This window comes from Neolamprologus brichardi, chromosome 13 (assembly GCF_056152115.1).
Source record: "Neolamprologus brichardi isolate AB-2024 chromosome 13, ASM5615211v1, whole genome shotgun sequence".
In the NCBI taxonomy this organism is placed as follows: Eukaryota; Metazoa; Chordata; class Actinopteri; order Cichliformes; family Cichlidae; genus Neolamprologus; species Neolamprologus brichardi.
In genome coordinates this window covers 16440198-16457894 of record NC_142116.1, presented here as the reverse complement: position 1 = coordinate 16457894, position 17697 = coordinate 16440198, and the positions used below count along the sequence as shown (strand labels likewise).

Sequence of the window (17697 nt, the reverse complement as noted above, 5' to 3'; positions counted from 1 at the left end):
TTTATTACTGTGTCTTGCTTGGTTTTGACCCCAATGGGCTGAATGTAAATTGGAGTAAAGACTGAAAGCGCTGCCTGATGGTGCAGCTCTCTATTTATTCTTCTCTTTTTAAAAATTTCTCTGACCATGATTCTTACATTACAGTATTAACAAGGCCACAGAAACCTGGCAGCAGGATTCACGAGTATAAAACATTTGTGTTGGACAGACAGTGACTATTGTTTACCCTGTCGTACAACAACAGAATAAGGCTACAGGCTGCTGTCGTTCTGCCATTGATTTAACTGCCAATTTGATCTTTATTCATGGCAGGATACCAGTAAGAATTTGGGATAACTTTCCTGTAAGTTGCTGCACGCTGGCTGAGCTGTCCTCAAAGTACATGTTTCACTGTCTTGTGTTCCAGCATAGTAATGTGTTGTTCGGCTGAGAAAGTAGTTGGTTTGCTCCGTAATATAGTTGCTGTGGCACTAATTTAAACTTAAGAGTTGTTTTAGTGGTCGTTTTAGAAACAAATCTTTCCACAGCTGAAACCAAACCTTCGGAGTGCTGAGATTCCAACCCTCTTAGCTGATAAAGTTTTTTTCCCCTTTTTTTCTGTTGTATCGACCCACAGGATGTTTTCCTGATTTGGCTCCTGGCAGGAAAAGGCAGAGCAGAGGTTTTATGTCTTGATAGAAATAGGTTTAGAGGATTGTTGTCGGCGATGCAAACCCAATTTAGATTGACTGCTTTACACCACTCACAAACACAGGATGCATTAGAAAAAGGCATGAAAGCTGAGTGTCAGAAGGTTCAAAGTACAACTTATATGCTGTTTGGTCTGCTGCTGCTTTGATCTTAGACAATGCCATAATATCAACCGCGGATCTTGCAGGGAATGCGTGCTTGTGAGAGAGAGAGATGGCATTGGAAATCATTAATAGCTTGTGATCTTTCATTTCTTTCAAACTGCTCCCTGCAGCTGGATTAAATCAAGGACAGTAACAAGGAAAGAGCATACCAAGAGTTGAACAGCATTGTTGACTGCTGTTTTGCTAGTTGCATGTCTTACCTTGCACTGCCCTCTACAGGTGTGCTGCTTAATCGCTTGTTTGTCAAAATTTAAAATGGTCAATTTTGTGCCTTAAACACATTTGATTTAATGAGCTGTAAACAGATCAGCTACATTTTTTAACCTACACACGATAATTTAACAACTAAGATTAATGATATCCTTCCAGTAGTTTTTGGCACTTTCATCATGTATTTGTTAAATATAAACTGTAACAGATCTAGCTTATCTGGTTGATCCTTACTTAACTAGTCCCGATCATTAAATGTCACACGAGTAAAAGAGAGAGACTCCTAAACGTAGCATTCGGATGCTGCTGATGTCTCCCAAAAACATAAATTAGTATGTCTCATTTCCTCCAAACAGACAACATTTTTGATCCGTCTGTGTCACCGGGTTGTGTGCACTTTTTAAAGAAAACTGTTCTTTAGCTGGTCTCTGTAGTTTATACTGAAAGGACTCGGCTTCAGTAGAATCTGTTTTTGTCCCCCATCGCCGTATTAAAAATATCCTCAAAAGCTAATGATCTATGCAAATGGATCTCTTATTTCACTTATCTAATTGGAAACACACTAGCCAATTTTGAGCACCATTTGTCAATGACCTCCTCTGTGTCTCCTTCGCTGCACGCTTTCGCACACACATATTACACACACCCTCTCTCTTCCCCCCCCCCGCACTCTCTTAGACATTTTAATCAGTTTTGAGAGGAATAATTGCCCAGGTAGACGTCTAAATATGGAGGTATTTCAATTACTTGGTGTGTCTGGCCTCGGGCAAACTATGCCTCACAGAGGCTAATCAAGTAAGACTGATTAACCCAACATTTTATTATAGTCTACGTGTGCACGCATGTGTGAGGGTGTCACCATTTATTGTGGATTACAATTCTCCCAAGTAAATGTTTGTCATTATATCCGTCGGGATACATTAGAGCTGCCACCTTCTCATTTGTATGACACATAAACGATTTAGGCAAAAAAAACAAACCCCAAAACCCTTTCATCTGTGATTTGTCAAACTGCCCTTTAAACACCTTCAGACGTGATGGATGGTTAAGATGGGGATAAAAAAAAGGAGCAGTATCTCAGATAACCACTACCCTGCTAATTATATCACACAGACTGTCAGATTCCAAGCAAACAGAAACACTCTGTTGGACACCCACTGCAAAGACCTCAGCTGATTAAAAATGAAGTGACAATTATTGTATGAGGAGTTTAATCAGGATTTTGTTGTTTACCAAACTTTTAAATACAGAGAAGCTTCACAGTGTGACTGATTTGGAGATTTGTTTGTTGTAAGTACATATAAATCCAACTTTCCACCTCATCCTGAATATATTTAATATAAATAAAATAACCCCATCAAAGATAATTTTGGCTCCTCTAGCTACTCAGTTACATGGACAGGTATCAAATTCTAGTCAAATTTGCATCCAGACGTTCTCAAAGTATAACTCCTGGAGCATCGATACATGAGTATTGGCGGTGGTGGTGGGAGTATCACTGACATGATGCGTTTAGGGGCCAGGGAATAGCAACAGGCAAGTGAACTGTCAATCATTGCTTTCAGTCATTGGCCATCTGAGACACATTCAAACCTTAAAGCCTCCTGAAAGCTTAGCAAAATGATTTTCAAAATCAGTACAAGCATTTCCCCGGGTTCAGCCCATTTAACCCCCAAAGTAACTGATTTATCTTCTACGGTGACATGAAACAGCTTCTCAGTTGAAAAATGATCGAGCCACCGAGTGTTGTGGGAGGATTAATGAATAGGCAATACAAGGACCCAAGGAGGAGTAATACGAAGAAGATGGAAGAAGTAGTCTAATTTTTAATTTTTTTTCTTGCTCTGAGCCTTTCTTAAAACCCGATTTTTATAATTACAGAGGAGCTGTGATTCAGGTGTCTATGTTGGACCCAAGAAAATGGTTTTGGAAGATGAAATCTCTTCCCAAATTTACAGCTAGAGTGGAGGCAGTGTCAAACTGAAAGTGAAAATTCATTAAAATTAACAGTTTGCTTCATTTCCAGCCATTGTAGTTGCAGCTTGTTAGTTAAGTTGTGAAAGCCATTCTGTTTTAAGTCGCAGTAATGGCCTGGCTCAAGAGATGGCAGCGTCAGTTGGTAATTGGTCGCTAAGGGCCGTCATTGACAAGAAACAATTGCAGTGTCTCCTGGCATTGTCATGTAAAGTGTGAATTTGTCATTTAAATGAACTTTAAAAGTTTAAAACTAAAAATGATTCACAGAGAAGTCTTATTTGTTTGTTGCCGTTGCTGTTAGTTGGTTCTGTTTGCTTATGTTTTATTTTCTTTTGAAATCACGCATCAATCACTTAACCCAGTTGGTTTTACTTCTGCTCTTTAATTAGATTTTTTTCCCAGTTTTTCAGCAGCAATAATCAAATCAGCATTTCTTCATATCAAAAGCTCTCAGTTTTAAAATTATCTGCTGGTTTCCTGCATTTGAGCCCTCTATCTTTTGCCTGGCTTAGTAAATGCAAACTCCTGTTTGAGTTCTGCATAACTTTTATTATAAAAGCATAATCATTTTTTTTCTGCACTACATGAAAACATATAATGTGAAAAGCTGTTGAAACAAAGGATGTGCTGCATTCATTTCAGATGTCTACAAAAAACCTCACTTCTCAACCAAATTTAGCCCACTCTGATTTTACAGTTACCTGGATGTCTAGACATATTTTGGCAAGTCACCAAATCAGTGCGTACGGGGATACAAACAGTGCAACAGTGAAGCAAGCTAAATGTTGTTACCATTATTAGAAGCAACTGCAACAGTAAGATCAAAAGTCAGTGCCTTAGAATATTCCTGGACTCACAGAGCCGTCATGTTTGAACAAATATTGAGGAGAGAAGCAACGTCTTGGTATATGACAGGGATAATAATGCTTTAGGTAAGAGATAATGACAGATAGGTATGACCAGCCTTGATCTGTAGCACTTTTATCCTTGATTTGACTCTGACTGTATTTGAGAGTTTGGCCTGAATATATCAGTATTTAGAAAGTTATGTTACGTATTCTATTTAAGTTAATACACTCACTAGCCCCTTCATTAGCTAAACATTACTAGCACTGAGCTGGATCCCCATTTGTCATCATAACTGCTCTAATTCTTCATGGCATAGATTCAGTAAGGTGCTGGAAACATGCCTCAGAGATTCTGTTCCTTATTGACATGACAGCATCACACAGTTGCTGCAGATTTATCAACTGCACGTCCACGTTGTGAATCTCCCATTCATCACATCTCAAAGATGATCTGTTGGATGGAGATCTGGTGACTGTGGAGGTCATGTGAGTCCAGTGAACTCACTGTCGTTCAAGAAACCAGTTTGAGATGATTTGAACTTCCTGACTGCTGCAGCACCTATTAGGACAGACGTTCCCAAAGTGTGTGGCCCGCCCCCTGCAGGGGGCGCAGAGCCATTGCAGGGGGGGCGCGGCATGAAAAGTGAAAAAACAAAACAAAAACAAAGCTTGGACACTGCTAGCACGGGGCGCCCACAGAAACGCAAAGCAGGAGATGAAGCATCGCTGAATATGTTTCCAAACCAACTTCATTCTAAGCCAAAGACTAGAAAATATGGTGAAGCATATCTTCCCTTTGGTTTCACTTTTCCAATCATGCCTATTCATTGATAGCAATGTTGAATATTATTACACAGGAAAAAAAACAACTACATGTAAAATAATTACACCGTGACGCCTCTGCCTTTCTAAATGGAGCGACAGTAACTGCGTGTATATGTAAGCGTGTAAAACCTGCAGATAGTCAGATTAACAGTATTTCGTCTCTATCTGCCATTCTGCAATTCATCTCATGTAAACAATAACGTGGCGCACAGCGTGACGTGAAAAAGGCACATAACTTTGACGTTGAGTGATGAACTCTATATTCCTTGTCCACACATAAACGCAAAAAAGGAGTTTTAAAAAATCTCCGTTCTCGGTGATTCGAAACGCCGTTGTGGACGAAACAGCTGCGTTTTCAAAAATACCCGTGTAGGTGCAGACATAGCGTAAAAGAGTTAGTAGTTTATTTTCTTACTACCTGTAATTTATTGCAGATTACTTTATTTGCTTAATTGTTTAAGCAAACATTTTTCTTGTAAAACAAGGGGGGCCCAGCAAAAAAAGTTTGGGAACCACTGTATTAGGAGATGGTTACACTGTGGCGACAACACTCAGGTAGGGAATTATGTTGCAACTAAGGCATCCAAAGTGTGGCAAGAAGATATCCCTCACATCATTACACCAGCAGCAGCAACCTGTACCATTAATTCAAGGCAGGTTTTGATCCAACCATCTGAATGTTACAGCAGAAACCAAGAGTCACCACATGACGATGTTTTTCCAGCCATCTGTTGTCCAATTTTGATGAGTTTTTTGTTCTTAGCTAACAATAGTAGGACGTGGTGTAGTCTTCTGCTGCTGTAGCCCATCTACTTCAAGGTTCAGTGTGTTAAGTCTTCAGAGATGCTCTTCTGCATTCTCTCTCACTCTTCTGCTCTCCTTGGTTGTAACAAATGGTTATTTGAGTTACTTTACCTTCCTATCAGCTTTGTAGATATCTACTCTTTTTTTAGACAATTCTGTCTAAACCAGCGTTTCAAACATAAGGCCTGTGGTCAAGAATTGGCCTGGCAACGACTCCCACTGGACGGCTTTGGAAAATATGAAAGCGGGCATACATTTTTTTAAACTTTATTTTTTTAGAAGTTTTGCAGCTTTTCCTGCTGATTTTCTCTCAATTTACACATTTATGATGTAGAAAAACTGAGATGTGGTGTCAAGATTACCCTTCTTTATCTTATATTAAGATATCTCAGGGATTAAATGTGTAGGTGAAGACTGAAAGGTGAGTTTCTCTCATCACCACCCCACTTAAGATCAAAGTGGGCTATATGTGCCCTTCACTGTAAAATGAGTTTGATATCCCTGCTGTAAACCCTAGAGGTGTTTGTTTGGTAAAATCCCAGTACACAGCTCAGATCAGCCCATCTGGAACAAATAACAATGCCACGTTCAAAGTCAGTTAAATCTTCCTCACTCCGATGGCCAGTTTGAACTTCAGCAGGTCGTCTTGACCATATCTATGTGCCTAAATGCGCTGAATTGCTATCATGTCACTGGCTGATCAGATATTTCCATTTTAAAGTAGTTGAACAGATGCACCTAATGACGTATCTAGTGAGCGTACAATGCATTATATAGATTATTTATAGAACAGCACCTGTGAAGACATTTATTTTAATGAACACTTGTTCCTTGCTTGACATCACAAATTAAATGTCTGCTTTAGAATAATGGAAACATTAGTTGACAGTGATTGCCCAGTTTGTGACACTGAACATGAACTCGGTTGCCTTTTCGTATAGCACTACTGAATGGATTAGTGAGTAGACGACATTACTTTCCCAAATCACTTGCCTGCCTTGGCAAAGAAACGCAAGTTACCAACTCTGTACTTTAACTGTCATTTGAAATTTTCCTGTCTCCTACCCTGCAGAGTGGAAAGAAGAAGTTATTTTAAATAATTTATCAGTTTTTTCAAACTTCATCATCAAACAAAAATGTAAAAAAAAAAGAAGAAAAATAAAAAAAGGATTTATGCATAAACGTTGCTTTTCTTCTTTCTTTCCGCAACAGTGTGTTTAAAGCGAAATCACAATGAACTTGGCAAAGGCACAGTCTGCACAAATGCAGTATGCAAACAGGACTCAAAATGTTTGCCAAAGAGCCCTTGTGCACCTGACTGTTTGACAGTGGGAGTGGGATAGCCCTAAGGCCTCACAGATTTAGCTGTAACAAACTTCAAAGTCTGCAAGTCTTTGAGTGTGGACATTGAGATTGGGTTCATGGTATCACAAGACCATTGTTCTCATCCCGTTTCCTATAAAAACGTAATATTGCTTCCTTCCTAGCCATGACCATGACTTCTATAGCTGTAAGTAGTTATTGTATTTAAATATATATTGCACTTTTCCTCTTAACATCTGAACCATGTAGCAGTTTAGAAAACTTTTTTTTTTTTGCGGCAGTTATTTGTTACTGAAATAAGAAAACAAATAATAATGTTGCCCTGCTGACAGGAGCTGTTTATTAGAAAATGTAGAAATGCATTGTTGTGGAACAAGATTATGAATTACACATTTTGTCATTTCATTTGGAGGACTTTTTGCAATTCTTATGCCTCAGTCGTTCTTGTTACCACCACTCACAGTAATCAGTTGTAGGTGTTACTTAATTTCAGGTTTAGCACTACAGACAGTCAATTTTTGCACTGACAAACGAAGAAAATGACTTTAGTGTGGATTGGCCGCATCTTGCCAATAACAGATCCACTTATAGTAATAAGGTCATGACTGGATCCAATATCGGTTCAGCTGGGATATCTCAATTCCACTTAGAAATATAATTTCCTTGATCATGTATCCATTATACACTGTGCTTTAGAAGGCTCATAACATTATTACCTGTTGTACTCACTCATGCCTTGTGCACCTTGTTGAAAGGTTAAGTGTCTAAATCAGTTTCCTATCCACTCTGGTACATTAAATCCATTATTTTCTAGGGGGAGGGTGTTGTTTTTTTGTTTTTTTCTAGTTCCCGTTCAGTGTGTCTGTCTGTGCTTGGATGTCAGTGTGCCAGATGTGACAGCAATAGATCTCATCCCAGCTGAAATGTTCCACGCTGCGCTGGAGTTCAAATGCAATATTTGATAGCCAGATTTCACCTCCAGGGTGTGTGTTTGTGTGTTGACTTTATACTCAGGGGAGATTGTCACATCTGTGAGTTTGTCCACAGTCGTTGCTGGGTCAGATGCTTTGCCACTCTGTCATCACAGTTTTTCCCCTCCCTTATGTTAAGTCTTTTCCTGCTTCTTCTCCGCCTAAATTTATCCTTCCATCTCCCATAGCTGCCTCTTTTGGAGTGATTATTTGTTTTAGGTTTTTTTTTTTTGCATTTGCTATTCTTATCGTTATTTGTCTTTGACCATTCCTTCTCGCCCCTCCTTTCCCTTCTTCTCTTCCCCTCTCATCTCTCCATTCATTCTTCTCATCTGCCTCTTGCATGTCTCCCCCTCTCTGTTTCCCCTCTTTACCTACAAGTAGTACTACTCTATCCTTCCCCCGCCTCAATTTCTCATCCCCCTCTTTCCTCCCTTCACTTCCATCACTGACCCAATTAAGCATGGGGAGGGACACAGCAGTAGGAGAGTGACGGAGGTAAGGCAAGAAAGAGAGGGAGGATAGGCAGAAAGAACAGAGAGTTTGAGTCAGCAGCAAGAAAACCAGAGAGAGTCAGAAAACAATTGCCACCAACCTGCCAGGACATACACAGTGCATTGTCCGAAGTTCACCTGGAACTTAAACCACCTTTGACAGCCTCAGAGGAGGCGGGGGTGGAGTAGCAAGTCGAAATTCCTGCTGCCACGCACTTACCACTCTCGAAGAAGAAACGAGGAGAATAACAATCTACCTTCAGTGAAGACAGCGGGTGGGGAGCTGTGCGGAGTTAGGATGGCCGAACGCCGGGATATAGCTGGAGACTGAGAGGAGGGACTGAAGACAAAGACATTGCATTCTGGGCTGGAAACTGAGGGAGGGGGGCACAGTTGCCCCTAGGCAAGAGAAAGATTTTTGGTGATAGGAAAAGAGGGAGAGGAAGGGGGAAGGATGCATCTGTTCTTCCAAGACAAGTGGGAGGTGGAGGGGCTGCAGACTGTGGGTATCCTCCTGGTGGTCTGCAGTTCCCTCAAACTGATGCACTTTCTGGGGCTCATCGACATTTCTATGACAGGTAAGAGAAATTATTCAAAAGAAAAAAAGAGGCACGGAAAGGGTTAAATTGATAAATATAGTCAGGGGACAGCTGGAAGAGAACACTTACCTGGAGAGGCAGGCGTCTGCATATGTATTCATGGTGGGTTTCTGTGTTTGAGGTTAACATGAAGTAGTTTTAGCCTAATTCTTTCACTGCCTAGCTGTTCAGTCTGTCACACCCATTTATAGTCCTGTGTAGTGTGTGTGTGTCTGTGTGTGTGAGTGAGAGAGATCTTTGTTATGAGGCTTGGTGTATGCTTGGTGTATCTGTGTCTCTCTATCTCACACATAAGTTCAAAGTATTAAAACTGCAGCCCATTCAGTACCTCGTTCATTATAATCAGCCACAGGCTGTACGTGACATTTATTAATGCGATGAGGACCTGCATTTTAAAATATTCTCATTGTTTTGATTTAAAGCAAAACTCAGTTTGTTCGTCATGAAGAGCTTTACAGTGTTCTCTGGAGAGTACACTACAAAGCTCCTGGGAGAGTTTTAGGAAGTCTGAGAAAAGCCACCGTTGTGGTGTCTTCAGGCTTGTCTACGCCTCGGCTTAAAGAGTGCTAATTTCCTTTTCCTTCTTTTTTTCTCTTGTGGGCGAGCAGGTTAGGGCATTTTAACATTTTTAGATGGTGTACAGTAGTAAAGCAGATACAGAATGGGGAGGGAGACAGAGGGGTATTATATGCAATAAAGGAATTAAACCAGCAGGTTGCAGCTATGTGAAATGTGTCTTAACCACAGTGCCACCAGCGCACCCTGAGGCCACACATTTTTAAGGCTGCATGGCAGACTGGGACCGTGCTGTTTGGAACAGTCAAGCTTTTACCAGACAGCAAGGCTGTAACAGTGGAGGCATTTTGGGAAATTCCTCTGCTGCACTGATTTTGAGCATCCTTCTCTCTCCCTCTTTTGTTTTTGGGGGGGTTTTTTTGCCTCCAACCTTACTAACCAGCTTGATTGCAGTTTAGAAGAAAAAGAGGAAGGAGAAGTGGAAAGTAAAGGTAAAGGTCCCCGGACTCATTTGAAACTAAAGGTGCTTGGGGAACTAACCGAACCACTTTTAAAATGTAGCTCTGCACTGCTTCACTCCTAGAGATCATAACTAAAAGTCCCAGTGTTGGACTTGCAGATACACTAAGCAGTACAGTGTTTCCGTAATGTTTGCTGTCTTCCCTGTGGTTCAGGGCTTACATGTGATTTTCTGCATTCCTTGAGAAAATCCTCAGATTTCTCAAGTTTATGAAGTTCTTTTAAAAGTTACTAAATATTGCCAAAAATGTGCTGCCACCATTTTACTAAAAATAGAGCTGTTCTCTTATTTCCTGAAGTGTTGTGATGGTCTGTCAGCGTGCCCCGAGGGAAACTATCGCACTCTAATTGCACAATCACTACAGGGCATGCTGGGTAAGAGCATTGTGATGCTGCTCAATAATGAACAGTGTTTTTTTTTTTACTTTTCTGCTTACTCAGGCCAGAATGAAATAAGTTCTGGTCTCATTGTCAGTGCCACTCAAAAAACAATTTTAACTTCAAAGGCTAGAGAACAAATATCACATGTCACTTCAGTAGCTCAAGGAGTAAAGTAACCTACTTGTTTTTGACATAGGACTCTGTTAGTATGGAGGATATTAAATAGATAGATAGATAGATAGATAGATAGATAGATAGATAGATAGATAGATAGATAGATAGATAGATAGATAGATAGATAGATAGATAGATAGATAGATAGATAGATAGATAGATAGATAGATAGATAGATAGATAGATAGATAGATAGATAGATAGATAGATAGATAGATAGATAGATAGATAGATAGATAGATAGATAGATAGATAGATAGGTGTGCATATTAAGGGTCTGAGATCAAATATCTCTATTTCAGGAGAATCGTATCCATGACATCTAAAGCACATTTACTGAGACATCAGAACAAGAAATGTTAACGCCAGAAAAGGACAAAAATACAGACAAAATAACAAAGATGGAGAGAGGGCTTTAAAAGGGAGCCAGAAAAATGTGTCTCTAAACAAGCACATCTAATCACTGACAGTCTCCAGCAGATTTGGCTTTTTATGGGTCTCACAAGTATTTAAAACTCAGTGTTCCATGTGGAGCACAGGCAGTAGATATCACAGCATTTTTTTTTTGTTCATTTCCGTTTGTTTGTGTCTCTGTTTTGGCCTTCATATCAGTATAACACATGCTGATAAGTTCAAACTGTAATCTGTAATGCTACCCAAGAGAGTTTCCAATCATAGAAATGTTATGATTTAGCATTTTGCTGTACTAATATGTTGATTGCAATGTTATAACTACAAAAAATGTCTGGTTTTGGAGCACTACAAACAATTTAGGTGTAACTAGTGTTCATACATTGTTGGTATGCTTCTTTACTCTCTTTCAAATTGATGTATTGCACACTGTTGTCACTTCTTTGACACCTATAGTTGCTATTTATGTTGAATATGATGAACTATACTGAGCGATACACGCTGTTAATTAGACTAACAATACTCTATGAAGAAATTACAAGTAGGTAATGAAACACTCATCTCAAGGTCCATTTAATAGCTGTTCTGAAGGTTTCTGGAAGTTAAGATATTAAAATATCATAAAGGTCATTAATTTATTCATTCATTTTATGGCTCCACTTACTCCACGATTAATCTTTTGTGGGTTACACTGGACATTTTCTGACTTATTTTTGCACATTTCACTGGTTGTTAAGGATTTGATAGTTATGTCTGCATTGTTGTCAGCTGATGAACCTGTTTGCAAAAAAAAAAAACACACTTGCCCACAAGCAGACCCTTGTGCCTATGGCTGAGCCTCTGTGAGACTGCTCGATAGAAGAATCTGGTATGCTTGGAGAGTGTGCTCTGCCTGTTCTGGTTGCAAATGATGCCAGAGCCACATGTTGTCAGGAGGGCCAGAGCCCCTGACGCTCCACAGAGCAGAGAGATAACAGGGTGAGACATAACAAAGGCGAGATAAATCAGTGGGGGTGCTGTGGTTGTGTTGGTTTTCAGTCCATCATGTCCTACTTCATCCCTCAGACTGCTGGGGTCCTCCTTAAAGGGATATGTGGACTTCTTTGCAGTAAGTACCCAGGTTTATCTGTGCCAATGTGTTTTACGTCTACTAATATCCATTTTGTGACACACAAAACAATCTCTGGTAGATGTTATGGGCTCTGGCTGGGGTTGTTTTTCTGTACACCCTTCTTGCAAATTGCTTTCCATTACCACCAGTGTGTGAATGTGTGTGTGAATGGGTGGATGACTGTGTATAGTGTAAAGCGCTTTGGGGTCCTTAGGACCAAGTAAAGCGCTATACAAATACAGGCCATTTACCATTAAGTGGTTGTTTAACCTGAATGTGAGTACAATGCTGGTTTATGTTTTGAATTGGTATACTCGGCACTAATATTTCTAAAGTCAGTGTACTGGATATGGCATCGTGATACAAGTCAGTCTTATGAGGTAAACTGTGTGTTTATTGGGGTGAGCTGAGAGCAGGTGGTACTATCTACAGCTTGAAGTTGGTGGTCTCCCTTTGCTAAGCCAAGTCAGCAGCATGAATCCGTCTGTTGTTGAATCTGTCCGTTGCATGACTTTATAGGCATGTGTGTGTGTGTATATCACAGACTGCGTGTATGTGTATCTAACTCTTGTGCTATGGTTGGTGATTTCAGGTAACCCTTCCACCAGCCAAAGCAAAAAAACCATAAAGCAGCGATTCCTCAAACTGCTGCCGTGCTGCAAGCCTTCGACTACCCCCTCAATCAGTCAAAGCAAGTGCTCTTTCACTCTATACATCTCTGCTTTCTCCTACTTGCCTCTTTAGTCAGTTGAGAAGACTGGCGCAGATGCTTGTGTGGATAAAGTCACATCAAAACATTCAGGCTACTCATAAATCTACATATACCCTTACAGACTCCAAAAACTCTACAACTATCTGGTGTTGTGGATTGTGGGTCAGAGCTGTTTTTCTTTTTGTGATTTGAGGCGTGTGCCATATATTTGGGTACTGGAATGTGTGTGTGTTGGTATTTTTATATACCAAAAATACCATGTTTACAGTGCAGAGGTCAAAGTCAGGTGAAAGCTAATAGGTTCCAGCTAGAATGCAAATGAAATAAGAAATATCTGGCAGTGTCTTTACCTTGAACTTTTTAAATGTCTCTTCCATTTTTATGAGTGATAAACCTCTTCTTCCACTTCCTCACAGGCCACTCGTTGTCTGTAGTGTGCTTCAGCTTTTCAAATGATACTTAAGATGTTACAAAGATGTGTGGACATTTCTAGCGCTAGTAATCTCACAGCTATGTATGGAAAATAGTGTTTGTATTTATTAAAATATCACAATAATTAGTAATGTTCTTCATGTCTGCTGTATAAGATTTAAACTTTATGATAAGCTCAAGATCTGTTTGATAACTTCAGCTAGATATCTTGGCCAGGTCATGGCTACACTGGGGGTTAATGTGGTGTAGATGCTAACTAAAACTTATCTGTCCCTCACAGACAGCGTGGAAGATGACTTTGAGTTATCCACTGTGTGCCATCGCCCTGAAAGCATGGACAAGCTGCAGGAGCAAACTAAGTTTACCAAAAAGGAGCTCCAAGTCCTCTACAGGGGCTTCAAAAATGTAGGTCTGGTTACAGAAGACAGTGAGAAAACAGGGGTTCTAGCTGAATGTGTGCATATCCTGTGCAAGATGGGAATTAATGAGTTTACATTTTTTAAAATGTGTTTTCTTTATTTTTTTTTCCCAGGAGTGCCCAAGTGGTGTGGTAAATGAGGAGAACTTTAAGAACATTTACTCCCAGTTCTTCCCTCAGGGAGGTGAGTTCTCCCAGCAATAAGCACGAAGAGGTCCAACAGTACCAGTAATTTCATTTATTTCTAAATTAAATGAAAACTAAAAGTTCAAACAACAGTTGTTAATGTTAATTTAGCTTTTTGTCATGACAGTGAAGCGAATATAATTATCTTACTCTAAGTCTACTCGGCTTGACTGAGGTGTGTGCACTGCAGAGAGGCAAAGTGATTTTTCATTTCACAATATTTAGGTTGATGAAATGTTAACCACTCGCCTCCAGTTGTATTTGAAATTATTTTTATATCTACTCTATATTTAGACTGCTGCTAATCGCAGCTGTTCAAAGACATGTTTTGAGGGCACGTGGGTTACAGTAAGCCTCTACCTTTGCAGATTCAAGTATGTATGCACATTTCCTGTTTGAAGCCTTCGACACGAACAAAAACGGCTCGGTTAGTTTCGAGGTAAGCTCTATTCTATTCTTACATATCAGCTTCTTTTGAGGAATAATGGAAAATGTGTGCTTTTCTGAAATTTGTCATCACTCGTGTTTGCACACAAATATGAATTTGTACACCCAGATTAGGCTGTGATAAAGGTTTGGCTTTATTTACTGTGTCAACATTTAAGTATTTAAGTGTCACATTGTGCAACTCTCATAGACAACATTTTTACAAATGACATTGAAAATAAGACTGTAAGTGGACTCCTGATTAACGATATAAGTGACCATCTTCCAATTTTTACAATCTATGATAGGAATTACAAGATCAATAAAATGGACAGTAAAAAAGAGTACAGACGAGTAAGAACAGAAGAAAGAATGAATGCATTTAAAAAAGATTTATTTAAAGAGAACTGGGGTGAAGTATATCAGGAACAGGACGTTAATAGTGCTTATAATGAATTCCTTAGAATATTTACATTACTGTACAATACCAACTGTCCAATAAAGCAATATAGTAGGAAAAATAAATATATGGACTGTCCATGGATAACAAAAGGTCTGCAAAATGCATGTATAAAGAAAAATGCTCTATATAGAGAGTTCTTAAGAATGAGAACTAAAGATGCTGAAATCAGATACAAAAGATATAAAAATAGGTTAACTAATATACTTAGATTTAGTAAAAAGGAATACTATATGAAGCAATTAGATATAAATAGAAATAATAATAAAAGATTATGGGAAATCCTGAACAGTGTTATAAAACGTGGGGCTGGACAAAAGAACTATCCCAAGTATTTCATTTGTAATGACCATAAAGAATACAATATGGATGTTGTGGCAAATAGTCTCAATGAATTCTTTGTAACTACTGGACCAAATTTAGCAAGAACAATCACTCATCCTGGGAAAGCACAGGAAAAACCGGATACACTGATAGACAGAAATCCATATTCTATGTTTCTCACAGCCGTTGATGAAAGTGAAGTTTTTGAAATTGTCAAAAAATGTAAAAATCAGAAATCTTTGGATTGTAATGATATTGATATGATAGTGGTTAAAAGAGTCATTGAGGCTATTATAAAACCATTTACATACATCTGTAATTTATCATTTCAAACTGGTCGATTTCCAGACAGAATGAAAATAGCAAAAGTTATACCTCTATACAAATCTGGAAACAAACACCATTTCACAAACTACAGGCCCGTCTCTTTACTACCTCAATTCTCAAAAGTTCGTGAAAAACTGTTTAAAAACCGACTGGAAAAATTTACAGATAAACATAAACTACTCACTGAGAGTCAGTACAGATTCAGATCAAGCAGATCAACATCATTGGCACTATTAGATTCAATAGAATACATCACAAATTCCATAGACAAAAAGCAATATGTGGCTGGGTTATTCATAGACTTGACAAAGGCATTTGACACTATAGATCATGATATATTAATAATAAAACTGGAACGTTATGGTGTCAGAGGGGTAGTTTTAGATTGGGTCCGGAGTTATTTAAGTGACAGAAAGCAGTTTGTGAAAATAAATGGTGGTTGTTCCTTATGTATGGACATTGCTTGTGGTGTACCCCAAGGGTCAGTTTTGGGTCCAAAATTCTTCAACTTGTACATTAACGACATCTGTAAAGTGTCCAAAGTATTAAAAATGGTTCTCTTTGCTGACGATACAAACATTTTTTGCTCTGGTGATGATCTGCAGAATTTATTGGAGGATATGACTAATGAAATAAGTAAAGTGAAGTTCTGGCTTGATAAAAATAAATTATCATTAAATTTGAATAAATCTAAACTTATGTTATTTGGAAATAGTAGTTTAAATACAAATGCAAAGATTCAAATAAATGGTGTTGATATTGAAAGAGTCAGTGAAAATAAATTTCTGGGGGTAATAATAGATGAAAAACTTAACTGGAGAGCTCACTTAAGATATATTCATTCCAAAGTATCACGTAGCATTGCAATACTAAACAAGGCAAAACAGGTATTCGACAGAACATCACTTCATATTCTATACTGTTCAGTGGTTTCACCATACTTAAGCTATTGTGCAGAAGTCTGGGGCAATAACTATAAAACCACATTACATTCACTTTTTACTCTTCAAAAAAAAGCAATTCGAATCATCCACAATGCAGGTTATAGGGAACATACAAACTCACTATTTTTGCAGTCTGAAATATTGAAAATTGATGATCTAGTGAAATTCCAAACAGCACAAATTCTATTCAAAGCAAAAAATAAAGAACTGCCACGTAATATTCAGAGTATGTTTTTTTTGAAAGAAGGAAGTTATAATTTAAGGGGTTTTTGTAACTTCAAAACAATGAAGGTACGTACCACAAGAAAAGGCTTTTGTGTTTCTGTTCATGGAGTGAAACTATGGAACAGTCTGAATATGGAATTAAAGCAATGTCCAAACATAAAACTGTTCAAAAAGAGTTATAAAAATATGCTCTTCTCGAACTATAAAGAAAAGGAAAATATTGAAATTAAGTGAATGTTTCTATTTAAAAAAACAAAAAAAAAAACAACAAAACAACTCATGATGTGATATTATAGTATATAGTATATCAGAAATCTGTTCGCTGTTTTTATTACAAATTATATCAGTAAGGAAGCTGACTAAATATTAACTGATAATTTATGGCAAAGGGGTGGGATTAAATAAGTGTTTACTTCTTCCCACTCCCTTTCAACATGTAAATTAATAATTTTTTTTGTATGTAATTTGTACAGTATTTTTTTCTTTCTTATTTTCTTTTCTAAATGTACTTGTATATTGTTCACATGTTGAAATAAATTACCAATCAATCAATCAAGTAAAGATAACACAATGCAGGAAATCGTTCCCGCTTTTGTCGCAGGACTTTGTATTTGGCCTGTCTATCATCCTGAGAGGGACCATTAATGACCGGTTAAACTGGGCATTCAACCTCTATGACTTGAACAAGGATGGCTGCATCACCAAAGAGGTAACACACATGTGATTGTGTTGGATTTGTTGATTTCTTGGTCCCTTTGAATTACTTGCTGATGATTACTCATTAACAATATTTTGCAAGTATGTGGAGATTTCTGGCAGAATATTTATCAATGACATTTTCCATCACACAATAAAAAAAAACATTTTATTGGGAATTCTCAATACTGTTTTCTCTGTTTCTCGATACACTTTACAGGAGATGCTGGACATCATGAAGTCCATCTATGACATGATGGGGAAATACACATACCCCACCATGCAGGACGATGCCCCAAGAGAACATGTGGAGAGCTTCTTCCAGGTCAAACAAAACAATGTTTTCTTTCCCCCTCGTTTAATGATTGTTTAAAAGCAGAAAAATATTGATGGCAGCAATATTGTTTTGGGGAAAACAATGATGCTGTTAGCCAAATAAATGTCTGGTTGTTGTATTTTCATTTCAGAAAATGGACCGGAATAAAGATGGGGTGGTCACCATAGATGAATTCATTGAGTCTTGCAAAAAG

At 38.4% G+C, this 17697-nt stretch overlaps 1 protein-coding gene across 4 annotated transcripts in view; it reads left to right on the top strand.

Annotated features, from left to right (window-relative positions):
• The window catches only part of LOC102785370 (A-type potassium channel modulatory protein KCNIP2), a 110939-nt gene that overhangs the window by 90219 nt on the left and 3023 nt on the right, over window positions 1–17697 (top strand). For 2 of the 4 annotated variants that reach the window (XM_035915424.2, XM_006807953.3), the window contains exons 2-7: window positions 13442–13566; window positions 13694–13763; window positions 14134–14204; window positions 17073–17180; window positions 17388–17492; window positions 17635–17697. In XM_035915424.2, the coding sequence (XP_035771317.2) occupies window positions 13442–13566; window positions 13694–13763; window positions 14134–14204; window positions 17073–17180; window positions 17388–17492; window positions 17635–17697 (542 nt within the window). Of the gene's footprint in view, window positions 1–8760; window positions 8885–12609; window positions 12709–13441; window positions 13567–13693; window positions 13764–14133; window positions 14205–17072; window positions 17181–17387; window positions 17493–17634 lie in introns of those variants that run through there. The other 2 variants (XM_006807952.3, XM_087850241.1) reach the window with 2 other exon arrangements.